This window comes from Sturnira hondurensis, unplaced genomic scaffold (genome assembly GCF_014824575.4).
Source record: "Sturnira hondurensis isolate 20B ecotype Veracruz unplaced genomic scaffold, ASM1482457v3 Scaffold0004136, whole genome shotgun sequence".
Classification (NCBI taxonomy): Eukaryota; Metazoa; Chordata; class Mammalia; order Chiroptera; family Phyllostomidae; genus Sturnira; species Sturnira hondurensis.
Genome location: NW_028076767.1, coordinates 12,824,896 through 12,838,107, shown reverse-complemented (window position 1 = coordinate 12,838,107; position 13,212 = coordinate 12,824,896). Strand labels below are relative to the sequence as shown.

Below are 13,212 nucleotides of genomic sequence, written 5' to 3'. Positions count from 1 at the left end.
AGTTCGCTGCTGATCATCCATTCAGGCAGAATGGCATTCAATCCTCTGTAAACATCCAGCATTTGGTTCCTACATGTTTATTTTGTACATTTCAAATGTTAAAGAGTGAAAACATTACCTGCAAGATGGCTCCTGCATATTGATAGAATGTTCACACTTGCCGTGCATGCAGAAGCCGTTGTAATGTTCTGGGCAAGGTATGTGGTGTTCTCTGGCACTTTCTTCTAATTTGTTAGCATTCTCTGTGAATACAGATAAAACCAAGCACCCTATAAACACTTTGTTAGCCTCGCAAGATCAACCAGTACATTAAGAAGCAAAGTTACAGTAGGTAAAAATATTTTAAAAGGGCAGGAGCTAAAAGGCCATGCTTCAGAAGAAAGAGGGAGAATTGAAAGACAGGCGTCTTTACAATTGTGTTTAGAGATGGAACTGCAAAATTACCCAGTACTTTTCATGCTTTTATGCAATTTCCTGCATTTTTAACAGTCAGTAATGTGTCCATGAGTTGTCAGAGAGCCTTGATTTTTCTTGTGTAGAGACTGTACATTGATCATAAAATAATTCAGAAAGAAATATCCTATTTTTTGAATATCAAAGCTTAGAATAACATCCCTATGAAAATTGCTGCAATATCTTGATACTTTCTCAATGTGGGAGCTTAAAAGTTAAAATATGACTGCATTCAATTGTTAAACAGATGTTTTCCAAAACCCAATGCAAGTTTCAACAAATATATTCTTTTAGGCCTTTTTTGTTTATTGTGAATGTGAATTTTATTAGCACCCGTACATTTTTAATTACCAAAATAAAGCTATTGAAGCAGCAAATGTTATTTCAAAATCACTTATGTAGATACTAGCACAGTACATACTGAATGCTGTAAGTGTATTGTAATGTGTAATATTTAGCCTGTTAACAATGTTTTTTGAAATTTAAACTTACAATAAAGAAAAAACTTAGGTTTTAAAATGAACCTTTTCCTATGTCATTAACAAGTTTCATTTGTTTTCTCTTATTCCTGTAGATATATTAAAATATTTTTCTGACTTTTGTTAGTCCTCTTTTTGTTAGACTTTTGCTTCATATTTGTAATGTCATCTATAAGCAGTCTCTTGATTCATTTTTTAATTTTTATTTTTTTTAAAATTTTTATTCATTCATCTTTAGAGGGGAAGGAAAGGAGAGAGGGAGAAAAATATCAATGTGTGGTTGTCTCTCGTGTGTCCTCTGCTGGGAACTGGCCTGCAAACCAGGCATGTGCCCTGACTGGGAATCGAACCATGATCCCTTAGTTCACAGGCCCGCGCTCAATCCACCAAGCCACACCAGCCAGGGCTGATTCTTTATGTGTTCATTTTATAATATAAAGTTTTGCCTATTTGAGTCTTTTCTGTAATCTGAGATCTGATATACTTTAAAATTCTTACCCAAACACATGAGCAATATAACATTCTTGACATCAATCTAAAGATATCCTTCGACACCACAGTAATTGGTCAGCAGTAATGGAATATTGAGAATGAATTACTCTTTGTATGAAACATATTATTTCTTACTATTTTCACATAAGGGTATAATTTTTTATTATAGTGTTTCCTTTATCATTTATACTGACAGTCATGGATGATGAGTGTAATCATCAGGAGAGAAAAACATACATTTAGTAGTAGTGAACCAGACAAATGTATTATTTACATTTAAACAGAACTGTAAAATATGGATCCATTTTAAGATCTAGGTGTCAGCTGCAAAACATTAAAGTTTGGAATAAATTGTTAAATACATTAAGTGCTTTCTTGTGTTGGAATTTTACATACATTGGTATGATGGGTAATATTTCAAATTAAATATTCAAATTAATAAAGGATTTCCAATAAATGTGCTGGAGAGATTGGAGATGGCATTTAAATTATTCATTTGTTCTTTATTTGTGACTCTTTACCCATGTAAGTGACCTTCGTTTGCATTATAATATTTCTACTATGGTAACCGCCATTAAACTGAGTAAAACATTTCAATGAAAAGAATAAATATATACAGAATTTTCTTTTTTGGTTTCTTCAATTCTTCCAAACTATTTTAGAATTTTGTGTCACGGTGTTTTGGGTAACAAATTCTATCTACAATAAGCAAACACCCAAACTGAAATGGATTAGTGTTGAGCAAAGTATCCAATATGGGGATGTGTGGCCAAAATAGAGGTGGGGCAACCATGGCATTTAGAGGCACCTTGAGATGCTTATGGTCATTCATGCTCCCCTGGAGAAGACGGCTCATTCCGGGCCACAGCTAGGGGGCTCTAAGCTAGAGTGGTTAAACCATGCATCTGCCGTTTAAAGGCAACCTGTGTAGGGGGATTGCTGGCCCTAATGCTGATGTAATGAACCAGCACTGATTTTCACTCTTATTTCTGGATCCTTTCCCCACAACGAACTATTAGACACTTCTATTTAGTGTTCGTTAGTAACCCCTCAGTGCTTCTGCGCACCTGAATGCAGAAGAACTTTCTGCGACTTCCCTGTGTTTCAGTTACATACTGTGATTTCAGTCACGGCATTTTTTTTATTAGGGCCATTTTTCTTTCTGTCAGTTGCAAAAGAAGATCGAGAATTTTCTTAACTCAGAATCATTTTTAGGCTATTTTATTTTTAACTTTTTCCCTAACCCCATACTGTTTGTTTCTGGATTCGTACCATATTCATGATTATAAATTGAAGACCCAGGGCAAAATAAGAGCTTCTTTGAGTGAACCTGTTGCCCTAGTGTGACAAAAGCTGGGTGTTTTTTATTAAGTTCATTATTCAGACAGGGCGGTCACCTGGGAAAGGCAAGCATTTCCACATAAAATCTGCTAATTAGTTTACACCATTCCTTATGAGCTTGGAGTGCTCTATTTGTGGGATGCTGTCAAATAAGAATGGAGAGAGATTGGAAATAAACTAGTAGAAGAAATGATTCCTGGACAAGAAAATGAGGAATCATCAATATATGTCAACAAATTTATAGTCAATCTGACCAAATATACCAGTTGATTGAAAACCTGAATATATAACCACTTCTAGTAATGCAATAGATATATTTTAGAAATGAAATTTAAGTATATTAAGAAAAGCAGAGACACAGAAATCCAATATTCCAACTGCATATGTGTATGGCCATAGTATTTGTAATCCTGATGTTTATGCATAGGTATTCAAGGAATACTGAAAGCATTTAAAGATTAAAAATGATAGAAATGATAACTTTGGAAGTCTGTAGGGTGTCTGTCCTCCATTTAAAAAGAGATTTAATGTAGGGATCTCACTCTTCTAAGAGAGACAGAGATAATAGTAGAAACTTTTCCTGTCTTTGTTTAAAAGCCTTGGGTAGTTTTCTGTTTAAATGTTCACAAATGGTTTGTTCTGAAAGATACCCAGACCATTTTAAGAAACAATTTCTGGTTTGAGCTGAGTTACTGCAGCAGAGTTGATAGGGTTGCATGCCTATTGCTAGTCCACACTCCAGACAAGCACTAGAGGGTCTGGGTGCTCCGAAGCATAGCTATGCATATCGTTTCCATCCCGGTGCTTATGGAGACGAGATAAGACGCCGGAGCCAGAGACAGGGGCAATGGCCTTACCTTACCAAAAGTCAAGGAAGGCAGGTGGGCAGAAAGGGGCAGAGCCAGGCACAGAATTCGAGAGCCTACATCAACAGAGCCAAGAGCAGGCTGTGTTGTGCAGGGGTGTATGTTTATTGTTACCTCTGCTTTTTTCTCCCCCAAAAGCTGGAAATAAGATGTCACTCAGAGAATCTATCAAAGCAGCTCCTTATAGATCAAAGCAAACTATGAACGTGTGAAATTGGACTAAACTTATCCAAAGATTTGAAGAAAGATTGTTTCCCTTTGGACAAGGGTTACAGCTAGGCAGAAGAAGCTTCTGAAAATCCAGTCAAATTATATATTCAAGCCTTCTCAGGGTGTCCTGAGGAGCCAACTTGAACTGGTAACCGCAGTTGCAGAGATGGATGCACTAGACTGTCTGTGCCTGACACTATTAAGGCATTTCTTTTGTTCTCACCCTCTGCTATCTAAACAGTCTTAAAATAAACTGACTTCTATGTAGGCTACAAATTGGAAATAGCTTTGACAGTACCATCTGAATATCTTATCAGTTTGACAGTTATGTATTTTGTTTGAGTTAATTAATGGGTCCTTAATTTCTGTGCATTTTTTGGATACAAGTCAGCTTCCTCAGCCCACTCAGTTCTGAGGTTTTGTAAAATCAAATTTCTGTACCTATAGGCTAGAGGACTGGACCCTACCCATGGTGCACTGCAGTGTGGGAGGCCTTTTTAGATGATACTTCTTTGGATGTATCTCCACTTTGCTTTACTCCATCCTGTTTTTCGAATATATACAAATCTCTTAGGCCAATGATTCTGCACAATTTCAGAGTAAGTTGGCAAGATCCTAAAGTAGAGGTAATATGAAGGATTTAGTGGGTGTTTTATATAAGCAGATTTCTACTGCACATTTTTAAGCAACTGGAGGTGTTCAATAGAGAGGGAATGAGTTGATAATGAAGTAGTGAGTGTCTGGTGGAGTTGAGAAGGAACTGGGTCATTATTTCTCAGGGAGGTCATGTACAGTGCTACTGTGTGATAGATTAGATTGTTTCAGAACTCTGGATTCTTTGAGTTCTAAGAATAATATTTATTTCTATTACTAATACTTATGGTGAGTTACTAATAAATATTTATTGTAAAATGTTTTTTACACTCTAACAAGTGGAGAAACGGGTATGTTATTTAGATAATAAATGAAGGAAATCACTTTGCCTTAATTATGAAAACATTGTATTTTTTCAAAGGCTGTAAAATAAATATCAATTATGTCTAGAATTCTGACATTCTTGCATAAAGTGATCTTCATTATGTATTGTTCTTCTTGTGGGGAACAATATGTGGATCTAAATTTGATTTTTAACATCCCAAATTATCTTGACAAGCACATGTATATGAGTAGTACAGTTTGGTTTATTATCTTTTTAACTATCTTTTCCTATGAGTACACAAAATTTGCCACACATTTCCAGAAAACCAAATTTTAAAATTTGAATGTATTTATATAATACTATTATTTCCATGTTTAATACCTGTACAAGAAAACTGAAATATTTGTATGAGGAGGGACCCAAAAAACCCCTGGAATTCATTTATTAAAAATTTTGTATTTAATTCTCATATACTTAAGCTTCAGTCACCTTCAAAGTGCTCTCCATTTGATGCGATACACCTGCTGAGGCATTTTCTCACTGCTCAGAACAGGTTTTGAACTTGCTGATTTTGATGCCTTTTAGTGCATCTGCTGTCTTTTGTTTTACCTCTTCCGCATTGGCAAAACATTTCCCTCTGAGGACGTTTTTCATAAGAGGAAACAGAAAAAGTCACACAGGGTGAGATCAGGTGAATAGGAAGGACTGGGCATGGCACCAGGGTCATGTGTATTGGTCAAAACTGCTGCGGTGTGGGCAGGTGCATCATGAAATGGGCAAATGTGTTGAAAGTAGGTTTAAAAAAATTCACTGAAGCTGAATGCAGCCTCTCACAACAACACCAGCTGGTACACTGGTACAGGTGGGTTCCTAGAACACTCAGCTAGAGGGGGAAGCCTGTACGACACAAGGCCTGTCCTCCAGAAGATAATTCTGTTTTTTTTTGGGGGGGGTCCTCTCTCATATACTTGCACACCTGTTGTAATTACTTGATTTTACCTTTTACCTACTTACTGCCATATCTCCAAAGCAATTTGAAAATAATTTTATTTAACCGACTAGAAAAAAAAAACTATCTTTCTCTTTGTTATACTTATATTGTGCCTGGGGCAGAAACTAATTTCGAATTTAGAAGTCAAGCCATGATTGTATGTATTGTTGATTAGAATTGGTTGCAAAGAGGACATATCATTCTTATTATTTCCTCTCCTTATCTTATCAGGTGTAAACATACGAGGTGGCAGTAAAACCTCACATCTGGTTTGAATTTCAATAGAAGTTTCTTAAAGACGGAAAAGCCTTCCTATTAAAGGGGCTCTGCGTGTGACGCTGTATGAGTTCTTGCAAGTTGACAGATCCCATAACGGCCTCACCTGCTGTCACAGTCTCTTCAAGGCAGGGGTGAGTAGATGACAGGAGCCTCTCCTTTGTTAAGCCTCTAGGACAGACACTCAAATGAGAGTGCTAGCAAAAAATGACAGCCTATGTCACCTGGGACATGGAGGCATTAAGGACACAGTTGATTCTTAAGTTTTGTAAAGAGCAGAGGCCCAGTCACAACATACTGATATCTGTTAGAGAGTTAGAAAAATAACTTCAGACAGAGACCGGGCTCTTTAAATGCAACATTTCTTCTGCTCAATGAATATTATCTTTCTTTTTTTAGGAACAGTAATTTAATTAAAGATACCTGACTCAAAACTTTGCTCATTGCCATTGGTATGGGTTGGGGGCAGGGTGAGAGGGGGTAGAAAGACATTCTTTCTTATCCATCATTGATCAGGCAGGAGTATAAAATGTGAGCTGTGATTATCCATATCACCATTTGCAGGTATAAATATTATTATTGAACACAAAATTAAAATAAAGTGGAAGAAAATGAATTTTCATATAACCACATTCTCAAGCAAGGACTTAATGACATTATTCAAGAACTGCTGGAATTTAAATGTAAAAAAGTGCCAGGGTCTGAAATAGACATAGTAATTTGGGGACTGGAGTGATTGAAATGCAATACTGGATGATTATTTGCTTGGGCTTTTATTATCTCAGTTTTTACTAGAAATATATTTACACAGATAAGAGCTGAGAAATCTGTGGAATCTTGGGAGAGAAACCTATTAATAACATTTTATCTTACGATATCAAAATAAAAGTTTACAATTCATGCATTTGGCATAACAAGGCTCATACCAATTTAGTTAGAATTCTAGACCCCCAAGGGAAAAATATCCTGTTTTTGTTTATTACTCAGAGCAAAATAAGAAGATCTTTAGTTGTTTGCACTATCCTCTGACTTGGCAATGCCCTGCCCGGCTTCAGAGGGCAGAGCCCTCGACAGAGGGATGAGAGCAGGCTGCTGGGAGAAACTGTACTCTGCCTCTAATGGTCCTCTTCCAACTTCCTCATTCAGTCAAGAGCCTATTAACTCTCAGCAAGTGAGCGACTCCTATAGGTTTAGAGAATTTAGCTTGAAGACCTTTTAAAACTATAGTATTTTATGGAACTTTAGATGTCTTTGACAAAACTTTGTAAACATCAGGCCTTGGGAAGAGGAAGGGATCTATGGTTCATTAGCCTCTCGGGAGCCCAGGGCTGGCGTTGCCTTAAGCGTATCTGGGGCAATTTGCTTCCGCTCTTCCCACTGAGCTTTTGCCGCAGCAGCCCTCATCCCTGGCAGGCTGCTCTTAGGAGACGAAGTTTACTAGGAACCCGCAGAAAGAAAAACATAACGGGAAGGCATTTCCTACCAAGAATATTCCCCTCGCCGTTTTTTCTTTTTGTCTTAAACCAAAGTTATGCATTTCTGGTCAAATGTATTTGCTTAGTGGCTATTCTGGCCATTTTTTCTTAGTGAGCTCCTTTGGTGACAATGCTGAAAATGATAACCCAAGTGACAGAGGGTTCAGGTCCTGTCCAGTTTTGCCTTCTAGGCTATGGGAGTCAAACTATCGCCCTCCTCATAGGCTGCATATGCAGACATGAATAAATAGTTAAGACGCACCTTCTCAAGGAATATTTGTCTTTCTCTGTGACCCTGAAGTTACTAGCGGGCAGAGAGTGAGGGGATTTAGGCTGGAGCGTGCACTTTGACACAGCAGAAATAAAGGTTTTAATAATGTAGGTAAAACAAAATAACTTGCTTTTGGGAATTTGTTATATGCATATTTCTTGAGTACCTACTATGTGCCTGGCACTGTGCTATGTGCTGCATATAATATGCTATATCTATTGGCTGTCTCCTCATGATTTGGCTTGTTGTCTTCTAAACACAGTTGAGAAAACAGATTTTCAAGACAAGATGATAAACATATCTACAGTTACCTAAAAATCTACAACATGCCCTACATTGTTTAAATGCTTAACATGATAAAATGTCTTCCTTATTACAGCCCTTTGAAGTAGGTTCATAAAAATCCCACTTTGGGTAAGTGAGGAAGCTGAAGCTGAAATGGGTTTCATTATGTATGTTAGATGTTATGCATCTTTTTCCTTCTTATCTCAGGTATGCTCATCCACTCATTGACTCAGCCAGAAATCTTGGTTTGACTTTCAAATGCTAATTGAGTAAGTCAAGTCCTATGTTTTCTATTTCTTAAATATCTACCCTTTATTTTTTCACTTCTACTCCCTTAGATGGGACCCTCACTATCTCTTAGCTAGTCTCCAATCTTTCCCCCTCCAAATCTATTTTCCACATTAGAGCCACAGAGATCTTTCTAGAAGAAAAAATATGAGTGAATCATGATCCCAAAGCCCAAAGAAACAATTTTTGTTATTCCTATTACTATTCCAATGAATTAAATTTTAACATTACTTAGAAGGCCAGTCAGGATTTAGACCCAGTTTCTTTATTCTTTTGCATCCTCCTACACTCGTGTGAAATTTCTCTCTGTCCTCAGAGAGTTGCCATATAATTCTCTTTGTCTGAGACGCTCATTTCCCCCATTTATCCATCTTCGCAACTCTTAGTCATCATTAGGTCTCATCATTGACATTACCTCCTCTGCAAAATATCTGTAATGTTCTCCTCTGCCCACTCAGTTTGGGCTCACTGCACCTCTTACCTGAAACTACTTCTGTCCCTTAGCAGTTTTTAGCATCATTTTTCTTTGTTTACTAGTCTGTGTGATATATTAGTTTAGAAACTCCTCTTTGAAGGCGAGTATTGTAGCTACATTATGTGTTTTTCACTGTTTCAGTCTCTGTACCTCACACAGACCATAGACAGAAAAGATGATAACTACATAGTATTTTAAGTAAAAGAATGTTTCCCTGAGTTTCCCCGCTGACACAGTGGCCAAGCACGGAGAAGCAGCCAAAACAATGTCCAGAAGTTATCTCAGTAGGAAAAAGATCTTCACATTGTATTGGGAGAACAACTGTTTGTGGCGTGAGGATGGCTTCAGAAAGTGACGAAGAGGAGAGCGAGAAGTGTCTCATGAGAGAAAGCGCCCGAGTCTGCGACTTGCACCTACAGACCCTGGAGGAATGGCCCTGGAGAAAGGGACGGGGTTCCTTCTATCTACAGCTTCTCATGGGGCAAATAGAAAAATGAGTAGATCAGTGAGTTTTAAAAACAATATTCCCTCTGTTAACCAAGGAAGCATATTTATAAAAGAAATGACTTATAGACACTTTGATTTTAAGATTGAAGAACCTGGAAAGGTAGTTTGTCTAGGTGGAAAAACTAATGTCTGCATGCGTGTCATGCCTAAAAAAATCACACTGGAGCCAGTTCTGAATTTGTAGATTCTAACTGGACCACTCATACCGTGTCTACAGTGTTGTCCAGAAGGGAGAAATGTTGCTTAAACTGTTTTTTAGGACAACAAGGAAAGTAGCTTTTATTAAAAACAAAAACAGCAAAGACAACACACGCACATGAACTTCAACATAAAAAACTAGGGTTGTGAAAGAATAAAACATTCTCTTTGTTCTCTGCTTCTTAATACAACCATGTGTTTATTCTCATACTTAAAAATAATAAATGATAAACACCAAAACTATAAATACAGATTTACTTGATGATATTGCAATGACTAAAGCTAGTGATCACCTTGGTTTTTTTACAAGAGCACTCTAAAAAGAATTGAGGAGCTTTTATAGGTTTTTTAAACTAGGGAACAAAGAGATAGCTTTTACTCTTCAACAGACTTTCAGGAGCAGAGTCTCAAAAGTGCTTGAGAAAAGACACCACCAGTAATGTAAAATTCTCTATGGAAACAGCTTTAAACTGGACTTCTCTTCTGGAGAAAATAGAGAGAAATACATAAGCTCCATAAAATTTGTGGTAAAAGCACTTTCAATAGCTAGACATTTTATATAGAATTTAAGTGGAATATTTAAATTTAATGTTTAATTCTAAACATTAGTAACCTGTCTAGCTTTGAAATTGTTGACAGCCACAGTGGGGGATATTATGCAATGCTAGATGCCTGAACTCATTTAAAGATACAAAAATTTAAGATTTGTATAATGCAGAACATCAGAAGACATGCTTGATTCTCTGATACATTCACAGAAGTGTATGTGTATACACCTGTGTGAGTTATGTATAAACACAATTCTATGATGAACTCTTACAAATGGCAAAATTTAATGAGATGCAGAAGTGGGTTAGCATCCAAAAGTTCTTCTTTTCAAGGCAATGCCTCTTGTTCTAGTGCAGACTCACCTTAGATAATCTACCAAAAATAAAATCTAAATAAAACCTATCAAAAATAGATTTCCAGGGTTTGGTCCTGATCAATTGGATTGAATCACCAGCTGAGGAGGGGCCTGAAGTTGGTCTTTGTAAGCAGCTCCCTCGGTGACTCTGACACTGAGATCATCTGGACCACATTAACCCCTGACCCCACCTGGTCTTGTCTCCTTACCTCTGTCCACCTTTAGCTGTCTAGGGCTGAGTTTTCCTGCTCCCTGGGCCCTGCTTCCTTCCCCTGGTAACTTACTCTAGCGCTCCTCTACCTTTCCAATCCCAGTACTATCTCAGCTCCTTCTCTGTGAATACTGATCTCAGATAGCTGTTCCTGCCCAGAAGTGTGTGAGCAGGGGCTTGCCCACTGCTGCCCTTTCTAGGGCAACCTTGGATGTGAGAAGAAGTCATCAGGGGTCTTTAGCTATCAAGCTGTCCTTGATCTTGGTTGTCAGCCTGAACAATTCACGTCATTTTAGAATGCCTTTGCCTCTTTTGAGAAGACAACACTTAAAAGAATAAGCTGTGTGTCTAACAAACACTAAATCTGTGAGAGACTTCAAAATGTCAAATCGCAGGTATCTTGAGACTAACTTCTGCAAATCTCCAGGCTTCACTAGTGGCTTTGTTAGCCATCTAGCAGAATAGCATGGATAGCTCTCTGTGTGAAAGCAAATGGTGCATTCTCTTGGACATAGGAACAAATAACACAGCTGGGAAAAGATGCAGATTATGCCAATGATTATCTCTGGTTCAATTTCCAAGTGAGAGTAAAAAAGGGTTGATCCACTGGTGATATCTTTACGAGCTCAACTTGTCTGTAGAAAAGATAAAGTTGTAAGAGAAGCAACAGGAGCAGGAAAGAGAGAAATAAATGGAAGCAGAATCACCATCTATGGTGGTGTGACAACTGGGAGAGATGATGCTACAACAACTAAAAGGTGTTGATAGCACAAGAGAAGGGACAGCATGGGAGGGGCATATCTTCAGTGCCATGGGGCAGGACAAACAGCCACCTCTGCTTCTTTATTGGTGGCTTTATGAACAATGGCCAATCTCTCTAGACCAGAGTTTCTGCTCCGGTCTACTTCTGGGGAAGCACTGCGACTTCTGGAGCAAGCATGGACAAAGGTATTCTATAGTCAAGTAAGTTTGGCAAGGACTAGATTAAACCGGGTTACATGGGTTTCTTTACTGCTGGTTTTCTGGGTCCTTAAAAGGCCAACCTGCATTGTACGATGCCCAGAAAGAAAATCCATCACGGACTGCTCTTAAACTCCCATGTCTAGGGAACTTCTCTGTTCTTTTTAGGAATATTTTGTGAAGCTATTCCACTAGACTCCATTCTTGGAAATACTACATTAGAACATGACATCTCCAAACTTTTCACACTGCCACACACATAGAAAATGACATTTTGTTTTAGAAAAAAGAAGGAGATAACCAGCCTGGAGGCTCTAGCTAACCAAGACGCCTGAAGGCTGAGGTGGATCAAAGAGTTAGTTCATTGTTACTTATTCAGAGCATACAGAGAGCTCTGCACTAGGCTCGACTTTCTCTTTGGGCAGAGACTGTATGTTGTTTACTGTAACATCCACAGGGTATATAGAACAGGAACTAACACAAAGTGGGTGTTTAATTAGTGGAATGAATGAATATTATAGGCATAGGCAATATTTTTGAAAGTCACCTGTACTTCGGTATGGTGGCTTTCGGAAAATCAATGTTTGTCAATTGTTTGCATCAAAGAGCCAGCTGCGCTTCAGCGATGTGTTCTTAAAGCACAGACAATCCCTACCTTAAGTGATGAACTCCAGCTTACTCAACAGAATGCATATATTCAGTGTGGCAGGACTAGAGGTGCAAGTATGAGTCATATTTGCTATGCACTCAGTCTCCTTCAGTGAAAGGGAGAGGGTGGAAGGCAAATGTGTGGCTAACAGTAGAAGGCAAGAAAGATATCTATAAGTGACATGAAAGTGCAAGGATAGGCAACTGATTGGTTGATGGTTCGACCAACTGGTTGATTGGTTGCAAACCAAAACTGATTGGTTTGCATGTTTCTCCTGTGTGATGCCCACAAAGGCAGTTAGAGAATTTATAGTGTAGATTGGGATTCATTTACAAATTTGGAGTACTGCCATAGGTTGGAACCTGACTGAATTAATATATGAGACTCTTCTCAAAAGGGTGAGAAGGGGTACCATCTCTTATAATACTCAATAATAAGGCAAAATAATTTTACGAAACAAATATAGTTAAGTGCGCTGTAAGTATTTCAGAAGGTTGGGTTGACATTTGAAATTAGCATTCTAGACAAAACTAGTAATAAAAAGTGGAACAAAATGGAACAATCTTAAGACAAACTTTGTAGTTTTTACTAAGAAGTAATTTCTTTCCTTAAAAAAAGGATTTTATTTATTTATTTTTAAAGAGAAGGGTAGGAAGAAAGAGAGGGAAGAACATCAATGTGTTGTTGCCACTCAGGTGCCCCCTACTGGGGACCTGGCCTGCGACCCAGGCATATGCCCTGACTGGGAATTGAACTGGTGACCCTTTGCTTCACAGTCTGGTGGTCAGTCCACTGAGCCACACACCAGCCAGGGCAAGAAGTAATTTCTAAATGCAGTATAGCATAGCCTCTGAACAGTTTAATGGTGTGAAAAAGTTATTCTGCTTTGATGATATTTCTCAAATATATCTTGGCATATGGCTGTGGATCAAGCATCTTTGTGTTTAAGCAGAATAAGACTC

At 38.0% G+C, this 13,212-nt stretch overlaps 1 protein-coding gene across 1 annotated transcript in view; it reads right to left on the bottom strand.

Moving 5' to 3' along the window:
• The window catches only part of TMEFF2 (transmembrane protein with EGF like and two follistatin like domains 2), a 237,824-nt gene that overhangs the window by 6,459 nt on the left and 218,153 nt on the right, over positions 1-13,212 (bottom strand). The window contains exon 8 of the mRNA XM_037043728.1: positions 119-242. Within this exon, the coding sequence (XP_036899623.1) occupies positions 119-242 (124 nt within the window). The remainder of the gene's footprint in view (positions 1-118; positions 243-13,212) is intronic.